The sequence below is a fragment of the Coregonus lavaretus genome, assembly GCF_964263955.1.
Source record: "Coregonus lavaretus genome assembly, chromosome: 15".
Taxonomy (NCBI): Eukaryota; Metazoa; Chordata; class Actinopteri; order Salmoniformes; family Salmonidae; genus Coregonus; species Coregonus lavaretus.
The window spans coordinates 21470089-21484525 of record NC_140002.1 but is presented as its reverse complement, the minus strand read 5'-3'; the positions used below and the strand labels follow the sequence as shown (position 1 = coordinate 21484525).

The following is a 14437-nucleotide window of genomic DNA, read 5'->3' as shown; positions in this document are numbered from 1 at the left end:
GATTCTCCCACGGTGAGGATCTTTGAGCACACATTTTTCTATCAGCACAGTCATCTAGCTAGCTACAGTCATACAATAAACGATGGCAACGTTTTTCGGAGAGGTTTTATCCGTTTACTCACGTGCAGTCGAAGAAGACGACGATGATCTGGATGCTGAAAATGAAGATGAGCAAATTCACAGAGAGATAGAAGAAAAGAGGTAACTAACAGCTAGCTAACTATAAATGCTAACGACTCACAAACTGCACGCGATTGAGCTTTCAGTTTCACTAGGTAACTAACGTTAGATAGCGAAGGCTTTTAAATGTTTGACGTTTGTAGCTTAGTATGCAGCAGATTGTTCTTTTGAAATATCCATCGCTTGTCAATAAAATAACCATGTCCTCTGTTCTCAACTATACACAGCTCCTTTTATTGTTTCAATAAGTTAGTACACGGTGACTGAGTGTAAAGATTATGATTTTGACTGACTGTTGTTCTGGCATAACAGGGAGGTCCATATTGCGTGGTGCACAGAAGTCGCACAATCACTAGAGGGCTCTGGCAGCAACAAATTGCAATGCTCAGACCTCATCATTGCCGTGGGCCCTAATGCTGCAGGTAAGCTCACCTGAGACGACTGGGGTGTATTCATTAGTCGGATTCCGTTGCAAAACGTTTTGGGAAGATTCTATAATTTATAAAATGCAGCTTGTGCCAAACGCTCTGAAGACTATTCGGATTGGAATAGGAAAACCGTACCATTAAAATTAACTACACCTTCCGTTTGAGAACGAAATGGAACCAAACAGCTTTTATGTCACGTTTTGCAATGGAATCTGACTAATGAATACACCCCTGGTCTAACTCTCTTCTCTTTATCTCAAGGAATGAACATTCTCTCCTATTGTTTTCAGGATTTCTGTCTGCGTATGTGTTGAACACTGAAAGCTGGGATGCAGTGGGCCATGCGTCACTATGGAATGAGAGGAGTAGGGGCTCCAGTAGACAGAGCATTGCCCCACTTCCTGGAGAGCCAGCCTGTCTCTTCTACCGACACAGGGACAACCCAGCAGTGAGTGGCTGATCAAACACAATGCACACCAACAATTGTACTTAGGATACACTTAAAGGTGTAAGTAAGCCTTGTACAAACCACAACGGCCCATAGTCAATGTCAGACGCAAAAATATCCACGCATGTGCACAGGTGCGTTTCACACTGCTGCAATATTAGAGCTGCGGGATAAAAACAGTAGAGAATTTAAGCCTCGCTCTTCACATTCTTAATTGTTTCTTCTTAAACGCTTCACCTTCTTAAATGCAACAGACTAGCGTCCAGAGATAGGCTCCTGAACTATGGGCCGTTACTTTGTGGATCGCTGACTTTACCTTTAAAGGTGTGTTCCAACAATATTTTCATTGCTACTGTAGTCAGTGACTCAGCGATTACAGCAGATTCTGTAAAGCAGTGGTCACCAACCTTTTCAGAGCTGAGATCACTTTCAGAGTCAAAATGCAGGCCGAGATCTACAGCTCATATATATATATATATATATATATATATATATATAGAAGGTCAGCATCCCGGCGTCGCCTCATATATAGGCAGAGTTGCAAAGAAAAAGCCATATCTCAGACTGGCCAATAAAAAGTAAAGATTAAGGTGGGCAGTCTGAGATATGGCTTTTTCTTTGCAACTCTGCCTAGAAGGTCAGCATCCCGGAGTCGCCTCTTCACTTTTGACGTTGAGACTGGTGTTTTGCGGGTACTATTTAATGAAGCTGCCAGTTGAGGACCTGTGAGGCGCCTGTTTCTCAAACTAGACACTCTAATGTATTTGTCCTCTTGCTCAGTTGTGCACCACTCCTCTTTCTATTCTGGTTAGAGCCAGTTTGCACTGTTCTGTGAAGGGAGTAGTACACAGCGTTGTACGAGATCTTCAGTTTCTTGGCAATTTCTCGCATAGAATAGCCTTCATTTCTCAGAACAAGAATAGACTGACGAGTTTCAGAAGAAAGTTATTTGTTTCTGGCCATTTTGAGCCTGTAATCAAACCCACAATTGCTGATGCTCCAGATACTCAACTTGTCTCAAGAAGGGCAGTTGTATTGCTTCTTTAATCAGCACAACAGTTTTCAGCTGTGCTAACATACTTGCAAAAGGGTTTTCTAATGATCAATTAGCCTTTTAAAATTATAAACTTGTATTAGCAAACACAACGTGCCATTGGAACACAGGACTGATGGTTGCTGATAATGGGCCTCTGTACGCCTCTGTAGATATTCCATTAAAAATCAGCCGTTTCCAGCTACAATAGCCATTTACAACATTAACAATGTCTACTCTGTATTTCTGATCAATTTTATGTTATTTTAATGGGGAAAAAATTGCTTTCCTTTCGAAAACAAGGATATTTCTAAGTGACCCCAAACTTTTGAATGGTAGTGTATACACACACTACCAGTCAAAAGTTTGGACACACCTACTCATTCAAGGGTTTTTCTTAATTTTTACTATTTTTTACATTGTAGAATAATAGTGAAGACAACAAAACGATTAAATAACACATGAAATCATGTAGTAACCAAAAAAGTGTTAAACAAATCAAAATATATTTTATTTGAGATTCTTCAAAAAGCCACCCTTTGCCTTGATGACAGCTCTTAATGTGTTTGAGCCAATCAGTTGTGTTGTGACAAGGTAGGGGGGGTATACAGAAGATAGGCCTATTTGGTAAAAGACCAAGTCCATATTATGGCAAGAACAGCACAAATAAGCAAAGAGAAACGACAGTCCATCATTACTTTAAGACATGAAAGTCAGTCAATATGTAAAATATCAAGAACTTTGAACGTTTCTTCAAGTGCAGTCGCAAAAACCATCAAGCGCTATGATGAAACTGTCTCTCATGAAACCGCCACAGGAATGGAAGACCCAGAGTTACCTCTGCTGCAGAGGATAAGTTCATTAGAGTTACCAGCCTCAGAAATTGCAGCCCAAATAAATGCTGCAGAGTTCAAGTCACAGGAGGGAGTCTGGAAGGGCCTCTAGGAATCTTTGGGTTGTCCGAGAATTTATAGCATGGCTTTTGATGGTCCTTGGTTGGGGTCTGAACAGATTATTTGTTGCGATTGCAAACGTAATAAGATGTTGGTCCGATAGTGCAGGGTTATGAGGAAAAATATTTTGATCCACAATATTTATTCCACGTGACAAAACTAGATCCAGGGTATGACTGTGGCAACGAGTAGGTCCGGAGACATGTTGGACAAAACCCATTGAGTCAATGATGGCTCCGAAAGCCTTTGAGTGGGTCTGTGGACTTTTCCATGTGAATATTTAAAGTAACCAAAAATTATAATATTATCTGCCGTGACTACAAGGTCCGATAGGAATTCAGGGAACTCTGTATACGGCCCAGGAGGCCTGTAAACAGTAGCTATATAAAGTGATTGAGTAAGCTGCATAGATTTCATGACTAGAAGCTCAAAAGACAAACTCAGTAATTATTTTGGTGGTAAAGTGACATTTGCATCAAGATTATGATTAGTTAATTGACCATAACTGCCTTGGAAGTGAGGGATCTAACATTAAGTAGGCATATTTTGAGATGTGAGATATCACAATCTCTTTCAATAATGACAGGAATGGAGGAGGTCTTTATTCCAGTGAGATTGCTTAGGCGAACACCGCCATGTTTAGTTTTGCTCAACCTAGACCGAGGCACAGACACTGTCTCAATGGGGATAGCTGAGCTGACTACACTGACTGTGCTAGTGGCAGACTCCACTAAGGTGGCCATCTCATTGTGGAGCTAGAGGAGTTAGAGCCCTGTCTATGTTGGTAGATAAGATGAGAGCACCCCTCCAGCTAGGATGGAGTCCGTCACTCCTCAGCAGGCCAGGCTTGGTCCTGTTTGTGGGTGAGTCCCAGAAAGAGGGCCGATTTTTTTATCTACAAATTCTATATTTTGGGAGGGACAGAAAACAGTTTTCAACCAGTGATTGAGTTGTGAGACTCATCACTCGCCCTAACTGGGAGGGGGCCAGAGACAATTACTCGATACTGACACATCTTTCTAGCTAATTTACACGCTGAAGCTATGATGCTCTTGGTGACCTCTGACTGTTTCATCCTAACATCGTTGATGCCGACGTGGATAACAATATCCCTATATTCTGTACTCTCGCCAGTTTTTGCATTAGCCAGCACCATCTTCAGATTAGCCTTTACGTCGGTAGCCCTGCCCCCTGGTAAACAGTGTATGATTGCTGGATGATACATTTAAAGTCTAATATTGCAGGTAATGGAGTCGCCAATGACTAGGTTTCAATTTGTCAGAGCTAATGGTGGGAGGCTTTGGTGGCTCAGAACCCGTAACGGGTGGAGGAGAGACCTGAGAAGGCTCGGCCTTTGACTCCGACTCGTTGCTTACTGGGGAGAACCGGTTGAAAGTTTCTGTCGGCTGAATGAGCAACAACGGTTGAGCATGCCGACAGCATTTCTTTCCAGAAGCCATGAGAAAATTGTCCGGCTGTGGGGACTGTGTGAGGGGATTTATACTACTATCTGTACTTACTGGTGGCACAGACTCTGTTTCATCCTTTCCTACACTTAAATTGCCCTTGCCTAACGATTGCATCTGAAGCTGGGCTTGCAGCACAGCTATCCTCACCATAAGGCGATAGTTTTCCTGTATGTTATGAGTACAGGGACTGCAATTAGATGGCATAGTGTTAATGTTACTACTTAGCTTCGGCTGGTGGAGGTCCTGTAGAACCGTGTCCGGGGAGAAAAATATTGAGCGAGGGGAAAAAATTATATAAAAATAACTAAGACGTTGGTTAAATGAAGATTGATTAAATGGTTTTTAAAAAGTAAAAACCGTCAAGTTTGGCAGGTAGCCAAGCAGCAACAAACAGCGTAGCACGGAGACAAGTGAAACGCTCAGAACGGAAGTGACAGTAAACAGGTTTCGATGGTTTGGGATGAGTCGGACGGCAGAGTGAAGGAAAAGCAGCCAACAAGTGCTCAGCATATGTGGGAACTCCTTCAAGATTGTTGGAAAGAATTCCAGGTGAAGCTGGTTGAGAGAATGCCAAGAGTGTGCAAAGCTGTCATCAAGGTAAAGGGTGGCTATTTGAAGAATATATTTTGTTTTGTTTAACAGTTTTTTGGTTACTACATGATTCCAGATGTGTTATTTCATAGTTTTGATGTGTTCATTATTATTCTACACTGTAAAAAATTGTAAAAACAAAGAAAAACCCTTGAATGAGTAGGTTTGTCCAAACGGTTGATTGGTACTGTGTGTGTGTGTGTGTGTGTGTGTGTATACAGTGGGGGAAAAAAGTATTTAGTCAGCCACCAATTGTGCAAGCTCTCCCACTTAAAAAGATGAGAGGCCTATAATTTTCATCATAGGTACACGTCAACTATGACAGACAAAATGAGAAAAAATTTCCAGAAAATCATATTGTAGGATTTTTAATGAATTTATTAGCAAATTATGGTGGAAAATAAGTATTTGGTCAATAACAAAAGTTTCTCAATACTTTGTTATATACCCTTTGTTGGCAATGACACAGGTCAAACGTTTTCTGTAAGTCTTCACAAGGTTTTCACACACTGTTGCTGGTATTTTGGCCCATTCCTCCATGCAGATCTCCTCTAGAGCAGTGATGTTTTGGGGCTGTCGCTGGGCAACACAGACTTTCAACTCCCTCCAAATATTTTCTATGGGGTTGATCTCTGGAGACTGGCTAGGCCACTTCAGGACCTTGAAATGCTTCTTACGAAGCCACTTCTTCGTTGCCCGGGCGGTGTGTTTGGGTTCATTGTCATGCTGAAAGACCCAGCCACGTTTCATCTTCAATGCCCTTGCTGATGGAAGGAGGTTTTCACTCAAAATCTCACAATACATGGCCCCATTCATTCTTTCCTTTACACGGATCAGTCGTCCTGGTCCCTTTGCAGAAAAACAGCCCCAAAGCATGATGTTTCCACCCCCATGCTTCACAGTAGGTATGGTGTTCTTTGGATGCAGCTCAGCATTCTTTGTCCTCCAAACACGACGAGTTGAGTTTTTACCAAAAAGTTATATTTTGGTTTCATCTGACCATATGACATTCTCCCAATCCTCTTCTGGATCATCCAAATGCACTCTAGCAAACTTCAGACGGGCCTGGACATGTACTGGCTTAAGCAGGGGGACATGTCTGGTACTGCAGGATTTGAGTCCCTGGCGGCGTAGTGTGTTACTGATGGTAGGCTTTGTTACTTTGGTCCCAGCTCTCTGCAGGTCATTCACTAGGTCCCCCCGTGTGGTTCTGGGATTTTTGCTCACCGTTCTTGTGATCATTTTGACCCCGCGGGGTGAGATCTTGCGTGGAGCCCCAGATCGAGGGAGATTATCAGTGGGTCTTGTATGTCTTCCATTTCCTAATAATTGCTCCCACAGTTGATTTCTTCAAACCAAGCTGCTTACCTATTGCAGATTCAGTCTTCCCAGCCTGATGCAGGTCTACAATTTTGTTTCTGGTGTCCTTTGACAGCTCTTTGGTCTTGGCCATAGTGGAGTTTGGAGTGTGACTGTTTGAGGTTGTGGACAGGTGTCTTTTATACTGATAACAAGTTCAAACCGGTGCCATTAATACAGGTAACGAGTGGAGGACAGAGGAGCCTCTTAAAGAAGTTGTTACAGGTCTGTGAGAGCCAGAAATCTTGCTTGTTTGTAGGTGACCAAATACTTATTTTCCACCATAATTTGCTAATAAATTCATAAAAAATCCTACAATGTGATTTTCTGGATTTTTTTTCCTCAATTTGTCTGTCATAGTTGACGTGTACCTATGATGAAAATTACAGGCCTCTCTCATCTTTTTAAGTGGGAGAACTTGTACAATTGGTGCCTGACTAAATACTTTTTTTCCCCACTCTGTGTGTGTGTGTGTGTATGTATGTGTGTGTGTGTGTGTGTGTGTGTGTGTGTGTATGTATATATATATATATATATATATATATTTTTTTTTTTATGACTTCATCGTAAGCCTATGCCACATGAACCTATCAAAAACTGTTTTGTAGCAATGAGGTTTGTGCATAAGCTATAAGCTCAATACATTCTCACTGCATATAGACTTCTTGAATTGTCCTGCCAATGTTGTGCTTCTCAGACCGTTTTTTAAAATTATATTTCAAAACGTGAGGTATATGATCACACTGGTAATATATAATTTGTAGCATTACTTGGGAAGCATACATTGAAATGGTTTATTTTACTGGACTGATGGTGCCTGCATCTGATGGTCAGTCTCAGCGGAGGGCGGGTTTCGAGAGAGGCTGCCTCTAATGGTTTTCTGGCTCATGCACCAATTAATGTTACTCGTATGACCAGATAACGTGAAATGGGCTACTCCTCTATATTAGAAAGACAAGCCGATAATAACAACGCAAGTCTATCGATAAACTTTGTAGCGTGAGTGGATAGGGGGAGTTTTTTTTTATTGCTTATAAATGTGTTGATAGTGCTGAATAAAATCTTAAACATTAACGGCAGCTCTTTGCTATATTCGTTGACAGTTTCTAGTCATGATTTTTTACGTTTTGAATCTCACACAGTAGAGTCGACTATCAACTTCGCTGTGGGCTCGTGGAAGCTGCAGACACGGTGATCTGAGCTATCTGATTGGCCAGCAGTAGACCTATGGGTGTACTTAATTTGCTCCCCGGGCCTGCCGGGTATGTTGAGTTCGTTCCTTCAGACACATGAAATGGTTAAAAATGGGAACACTTCGATACCCGGCACGCAGGGCAGTTGAATCAACTGCACCTACCGGAAACAGTGCGGAACAAATAAAAAAATAGGAACGCAAGGCTTTATCGTTGTTTTTTTAAAATTAGAAATGTTTGGCGATTGAGTAGGAAAGCCTTGGAGATGGGGAAAAACTAGGAAAGCCTCGCGATCGACTGGTTGGTGACCACTGCTTTAAAGCATATTCTTGTGTTGCTTTTGTAGGTCCTGGTCTGCCAAAGCACTTGTTACATTGCGGAGGACCAACTGTTTCAATGGACAGAAAAGGTAAAGCTCTTGTGATTTTATAGTTGCCTTGTAGAGGTTTAGGTTGATGCCCACTGCTTGATATGATTATAAGTAGATGTGACTGTAAAAGCACTGGTCACCAATGACTATGGTCTCTTAACTTTCTCCCTTCTTCCATCTGGTTCTAGGTGTTTGGCTGCCTCCAGAAGAGAGGGCTCAGTGTGATGGTGCTGTCGGACAGCCCTGTGGCTGAGTACAAAACGCCAGACTACCTCTATGGTAGCGCTGTCCCCTTCCTACGCTCCCTCAAGAGCAGTGCCTCCAAAAGCCAGGCCCTCTGCCCTGCACTAGAGCAGCCCAACATCCTCACTGGACTGCCAGCTGCAGGTACCACCATACTGATGTCTTTGATTCCCTGGGTTGAAGTCTTCCATTTCATTCCACAGAATTAAATAATGGGCTATTTTCAATTCATTCAATTGATCGACTTTGAAATGGAATTGACCCCAACCATGTTCAGGCATGTTTTACTTGCGTAAAAAGCACTTGCATTAACGAAACTGATTTAATTTGTCAAATATTCTTGCTGGATCATGCATATTAGCCAACTTGCTGAATTGATGTCATTATTTCTCCTTAGGACCTTTCCATGGATTACATTCTGGAAAATTCCAAAACGTTATGGTTATTTTTGGTTCATTTCTGTTTCATTTTCACACAGAATGTCAACTTAAATGGATCTCTATTCTTTCCTCAGTACTGAGCCACTGCCAAGTCCATCAGATTCCAGCTGTTCTGTACCAGTGCTACACTGATGTCATCAGCCCAGACTCTATCACCATGGAAACCTACAAACCTGTTCTGTTGTGTCTAAGCAAGTTGGTCAAGGTGAGCGCATACATTGTAGAGCAGGGATGGGCACCCCCCACCTTGCGAGCAAAACATTTTAGTTGTCTCCCTCGTGTCAGTGAAGATACATAAATGTGTGGTCCTCTGTAGCTCAATTGGTAGAGCATGGCGCTTGTAACGCAAGGGTAGTGGGTTCGATCCCCGGGACCACTCATACGTAAAAATGTATGCACACATGACTGTAAGTCGCTTTGGATAAAAGCATCTGCTAAATGGCATATTATATTATTATTATAGTTACATTTAATTTCCTGCAATTCTAGACATTTTGCCATAGGATAGAGGCAAATGTTTGCAGTTTTTAATATATCTGATGAGCAATGGGGCCTATCCCAGTCAGTAATTCGACCATGCTTACTACAAGTTTAGATAGTCTAGCGGCCAGCTAATTTACCAATCTAAAAGAAAAATGCTGATATTGGCTAATTGAGTGACTGCTGATGCACAACCAAATTTTGAAATTGCACCTGTGTGTTCTATTATTCAAACTCTCAAAGGTAAGTTTCCAACAGTTTCCCATCCCTGTTGTAGAGTATTTAATATCCTAATGGTAGCTATTCAACACTGTTCAGTGTTCTCAAAAGCTTTGTCTTCCGTTGCTGATCTCTCTCTATCTCCCTCTCTCTCCCCCCATTTTACCTCCAGTTGGAGCCTTGTCTGAGCGCTGACGTCCTCCGAAAGTTTGCCATAATCACTGAGGCTCAGAGTAACCTGTATACTTAAATGTGGAAGATTTATTTGTACTGAATAGGCTCTGTATTTTGTCTTTTACCTAAAGGACAGGTTCACTTTATTTTAACCAAATCTGTTTTTTGGATGAATATGGCATTTTATAGAAGTGTTCAGACACTTTTTTGCGATTTCACTTGGTTTTGAGAAACTTACCCCACCAGCGATAGACTTCCTCATGCTCGTTCTGCAGTTGCAGGGGCACAGATAAAACATGAACAAAAGCTAAAAAAACACCCAAATACGTTCTTTTAAAAACGGCATTGATCTCAGTATAGTGATGCAGGTCTTTAGACATTGTACACATGAGATTGTGTCTTTCCGAACTTTAAATTCAAAATTGTTGGACTCGAGCGATACTTCTCCGTGTAGCCCTTCTCCGTGCATCTTTCAAGACCTGCATCACTATACTGTGAGCGTTACCGTTTCTAAAAGGATGTACTTGGGTGTTTTTGGAGCGTTTGTTCATGTTTTATCTGTGCCCCTGTAACTGCAGAACGAGCATGAGGAAGTCTATCGCTGGTGGGGTAAGTTTCTCAAAACCAAGTGAAATCAAAAAAAGAAACATGCCATTTAGAAAAAAAGTCAACCTGTCATTTAAACTAAAATAATATGTAATTCATGTTTTAATTTGGAAAGAGTGGAGGGCACCTTAATTGAAAAGGAAAAGGCACAACACTCGCTCAGCATTAAACTCAACCTAGCCATTGATGGCCGAAACGTCAAGGTTTTTAACTTGGGGGACTTTGCGCAGTTCTGGAGTGGTTCCGACTGACATTTTCATGTACAAAGCACTCTGTGAATGTTGTAGGGACCTGTGCCTTATAGTGCCAGACAGCCCCATCTGTCTGCACCCATCTGTCTGCACCCGACATTTGCGTAGCGAGTGACGTGTCACATTTTCTGCCCTGTCCAGACAAATAATATATTTGCTCTTCCTCTGAGTGAAGGAGCCCTGCCTGGGATACGGTATATGAAAGGGGACAGTCTAGCGAATCCAACAGTTGTGGTTTCATCTCACCGTGATATTCTCAGCCGGATTTAGAGCTCTCAAAATGACATAATACTAAATAATTTCATAGAATTTAAACAAGACCACTTTCTCTTGGTCACAGATGGATGAAATCACTTTGTGTTTAAAGCTGAAGTTGTAAAGAGTCTGCACACATTGAATTGTCTCTGTGCTGCTCAGTGGACGTTTAGGAGAACATTCTGTCAGTTGTATGAAATAGTGCCAATATTGTACTGTCACTAAGTATGATCATATTTGTTTTAGTTATAAGAAAGGCGCAATCTTATAGTAAGTCATTTATAATTTGATTGTTACTATATTTACAAAGCATCAGTCATTTCAAGCCCTATTGCTCCACATTTGTTGAATAGGGGAAAAAATCATGATTTTTCTATTTCATATTTTCATAATATTTGTGCTATGTACTTGAGCTTGTGTCCTCAACAGTGAGTACACCTCAGCAATTACAAATGATTTTTTTTACCAGAAAGGTGTGTTCCAGACCTTTCTAAAACTATACAACATTACCTGTTATTGTTTATGGCCATCTCATGAAAAATGATTACTTTTGGGTATGTCTATTTAGGCAGAAATCTACATTTTCCCCCATTATTCAAGAGGTTAAAGAAAACAATTAGTTTTTAATGGTGAGCGAGCGTTGTGCCTTTACTTTTTCAAGTAGTGTTACATTTAAATAAACATCCTGAAATTCTGTGATATTTAAATGTGTTTACATTCATATTAACACTTTGAAAATGTACTGATATTATTAGAAGTTTCTAAATAAATACCATCCCCAAATCTTTGTCTCAAATATGCCTTAAAAGGTCAGACTGTACACTGAGTATACAAAACATATTAAGAACACCTGCTCTTTTCATGACAGACTGACCAGGTGAATCCAGATGAAAGCTATGATCCTTTATTGATGTCACTTTGTAAATTCACTTCAATCAGTGTAGATGAAAGGGAGGAGATGGGTAAAATGATTTTTAAGCCTTGAGACAATTGAGACATGGATTGTGTACAGTGAGGGGAAAAAAGTATTTGATCCCCTGCTGATTTTGTACGTTTGCCCACTGACAAAGAAATGATCAGTCTATAATTTTAATGGTAGGTTTATTTGAACAGTGAGAGACAGAATAACAACAAAAAAATCCAGAAAAACGCATGTCAAAAATGTTATAAATTGATTTGCATTTTAATGGGGGAAATAAGTATTTGACCCCTCTGTCCTAATCTCAGCTCGTTACCTGTATAAAAGACACCTGGGAGCCAGAAATCTTTCTGATTGAGAGGGGGTCAAATACTTATTTCCCTCATTAAAATGCAAATCAATTTATAACATTTTTGACATGCGTTTTTCTGGATTTTTGTTGTTATTCTGTCTCTCACTGTTCAAATACACCTACCATTAAAATTATAGACTGATCATTTCTTTGTCAGTGGGCAAACGTACAAAATCAGCAGGGGATCAAATACTTTTTTCCCTCACTGTAGATGTACCATTCAGAGGGTGAATGGGCAAGACAAAAGATTTGTGCCTTTGAATGGGGTATGGTAGTAGGTGCCAAGCGCGCCGGTTTTGTCAAGAACTGCATCACTGCTGGTTTTTTCCACGCTCAACAGTTTCCTGTGTGTAACAAGAATGGTCCACCACCCAAAGGACATCCAGCCAACTTGACACAACTGTGGGAAGCATTGGAGTCAACATGGGCCAGCATATCTGTGGAATGCTTTCGACACCTTTTTAGAGTCCACGCCCCGGCGAATTTAGAATGTTCTGAGGGCGAAAGGGGGTGCAACTCAATATTAGGAAGGTGTTCCTAATGTTTGGTATACTCAGTGTATATGGCCCAACCCCTGCTCGGTCCCAGTCAGCCGAGTGCCACACAGTCCCCATAACAAGGTCTGTTTCTCAAATGGCATCGTATTCGCTGCATAGTGCAGAACCCTATGGGCCCTGGTCAAAAGTAGTGCATTATAAAGGGAATAGGGTGAGATTTGGGACTCTATCCCACGGTTGCAGTTGAGCCACCCACACATCCAATCCATAAGTGGGATGACTGTGGTGAATCAGGCTTCTTTATTGCTGTAATATTTTAGTTGTTTTCTGGCTCTTTCCTTCCTGTATGTCGCTACCATATGTTCCCCAGATGTAGCCTTGGCAGTGTGGTTATTTACCTTCAAAACCAGTCCATTCTCCTGGGAGGGTCTCTCCCTTATCTTTGTATTTTCTCATTTTCTATCCCTCTTCTCCTTAAACCAATTAATTGTCTCCTATTTATCATGTGAGACCTTCAATGACCACTTGTGAGTTTCTGGAAATCTTCGTAGCAAACGTGGCAATTTATTTCCCTCAACACAGTCGTGAGAGAGGAGCAATCATTAAATCAATGCTCGATGGTCAATCTTCTGTGTGTGGTTATGAGCAACATTTACCAAATGAAGCACATTGATGTTAGTGTTCTGGATCTTTGTCATGGAAATCATGTGGTTCACATACACTGCATTCGGAAAGTATTCAGGCCCCTTCACTTTTTCCACATTTTGTTACGTTGCAGCCTTATTCTAAAATGGATTAAGTAAAATTTTCCCTCAATCTACGCACAATACCCCATAATGACAGTGAAAACAGGTTTTTAGACATTTTTGCAGATTTATTAGAAATTAAAACAGAAATACCTTTATTTACATAAGAATGTAACGTAACAAAATGTGGAAAAAGTCAAGGGGTCTGAATACTTTCCGAATGCACTGTATATACAAAAGTATGTGGACACCCCTTCAAATAAGTGGATTTGGCTTATTTCAGGCACACCCGTTGCTGACTGGTGTATAAAACCAAGCACACCGCCATGCACTTTCCATAGACAAACAATGGCAGTAGAATGGCCTTACTGAAGAGTTCAGTGACTTTTAACGTGGCACTGTCATAGGATGCCACCTTTACAAAAAGTCAGTTAGTCCAATTTCTGCCTTGCTAGAACTACCCTGGTCAACTGCTGTTATTGTGAAGTGGAAACGTCTAGGAGCAACAACGGCTCAGCCGTGAAGTGGTTGGCCACACATGCTCACAGCACAGGACCGCTGAAGCGCATAGCGCAAAAAAATTGTCTGTCCTCGGTTGCAACACTCACTACAGAGTTCCAAACTTCCTCTGGAAGCAACATCAGCACAATAACTGTTCGTTGGGAGATTCATGAAATGTGTTTCCACGGCCGAGCAGCTGCACACAAGCCTAAGATCATGTCAATGCCAAGCGTCGGCTGGAGTGGTGTAAAGCTTGCCGCCATTGGAATGGAGCAGTGGAAACGCGTTCTCTGGAGTGATGGATCACACTTCACCATCTGGCAGTCCGACAGACGAATCTGGGTTTGTTGGATGCCAGGAGAATCCTACCTGCCCCAATGCATAGTGCCACCTGTAAAGTTTGGAACTGTTTTTGTCATGGTCATGGTTCCAGTGAAGGGAAATCTTAACGCTACAGCATACAATGACATTCTAGATGATTCTGTGCTTCAAACTTTGTGGCAAGTTTGGGGAAGGCCTTTTCCTGTTTCAGCATGACAATGCCCTCGTGCACAAATCGAGGTCCATACAGAAATGGCTTGTCAAGATCGGTGTGAAAGAACTTGACTGGCCTGCACAGAGCCCCGACCTCAACCCCATCAAACACCTTTGGGATGAATTGGAACGCCGACTGTGAGCCAGGCCTAATCGCCCAACATCAGTGCCCGACCTCACTAATGCTCTTGTGGCT

General features: G+C 41.6%; 1 protein-coding gene across 1 annotated transcript; it reads left to right on the top strand.

Moving 5' to 3' along the window:
* On the top strand, positions 1-11475 carry psmg1 (proteasome (prosome, macropain) assembly chaperone 1). The gene is made up of 7 exons (XM_084178066.1): positions 1-201; positions 493-602; positions 899-1056; positions 8001-8063; positions 8213-8411; positions 8782-8912; positions 9579-11475. The coding sequence occupies exons 1-7, from the start codon at positions 83-85 to the stop codon at positions 9654-9656; spliced, it is 858 nt and encodes a 285-aa protein (XP_084034192.1). The 5' UTR covers positions 1-82; the 3' UTR covers positions 9657-11475.
* Positions 11476-14437: the final 2962 nt, after the last annotated feature.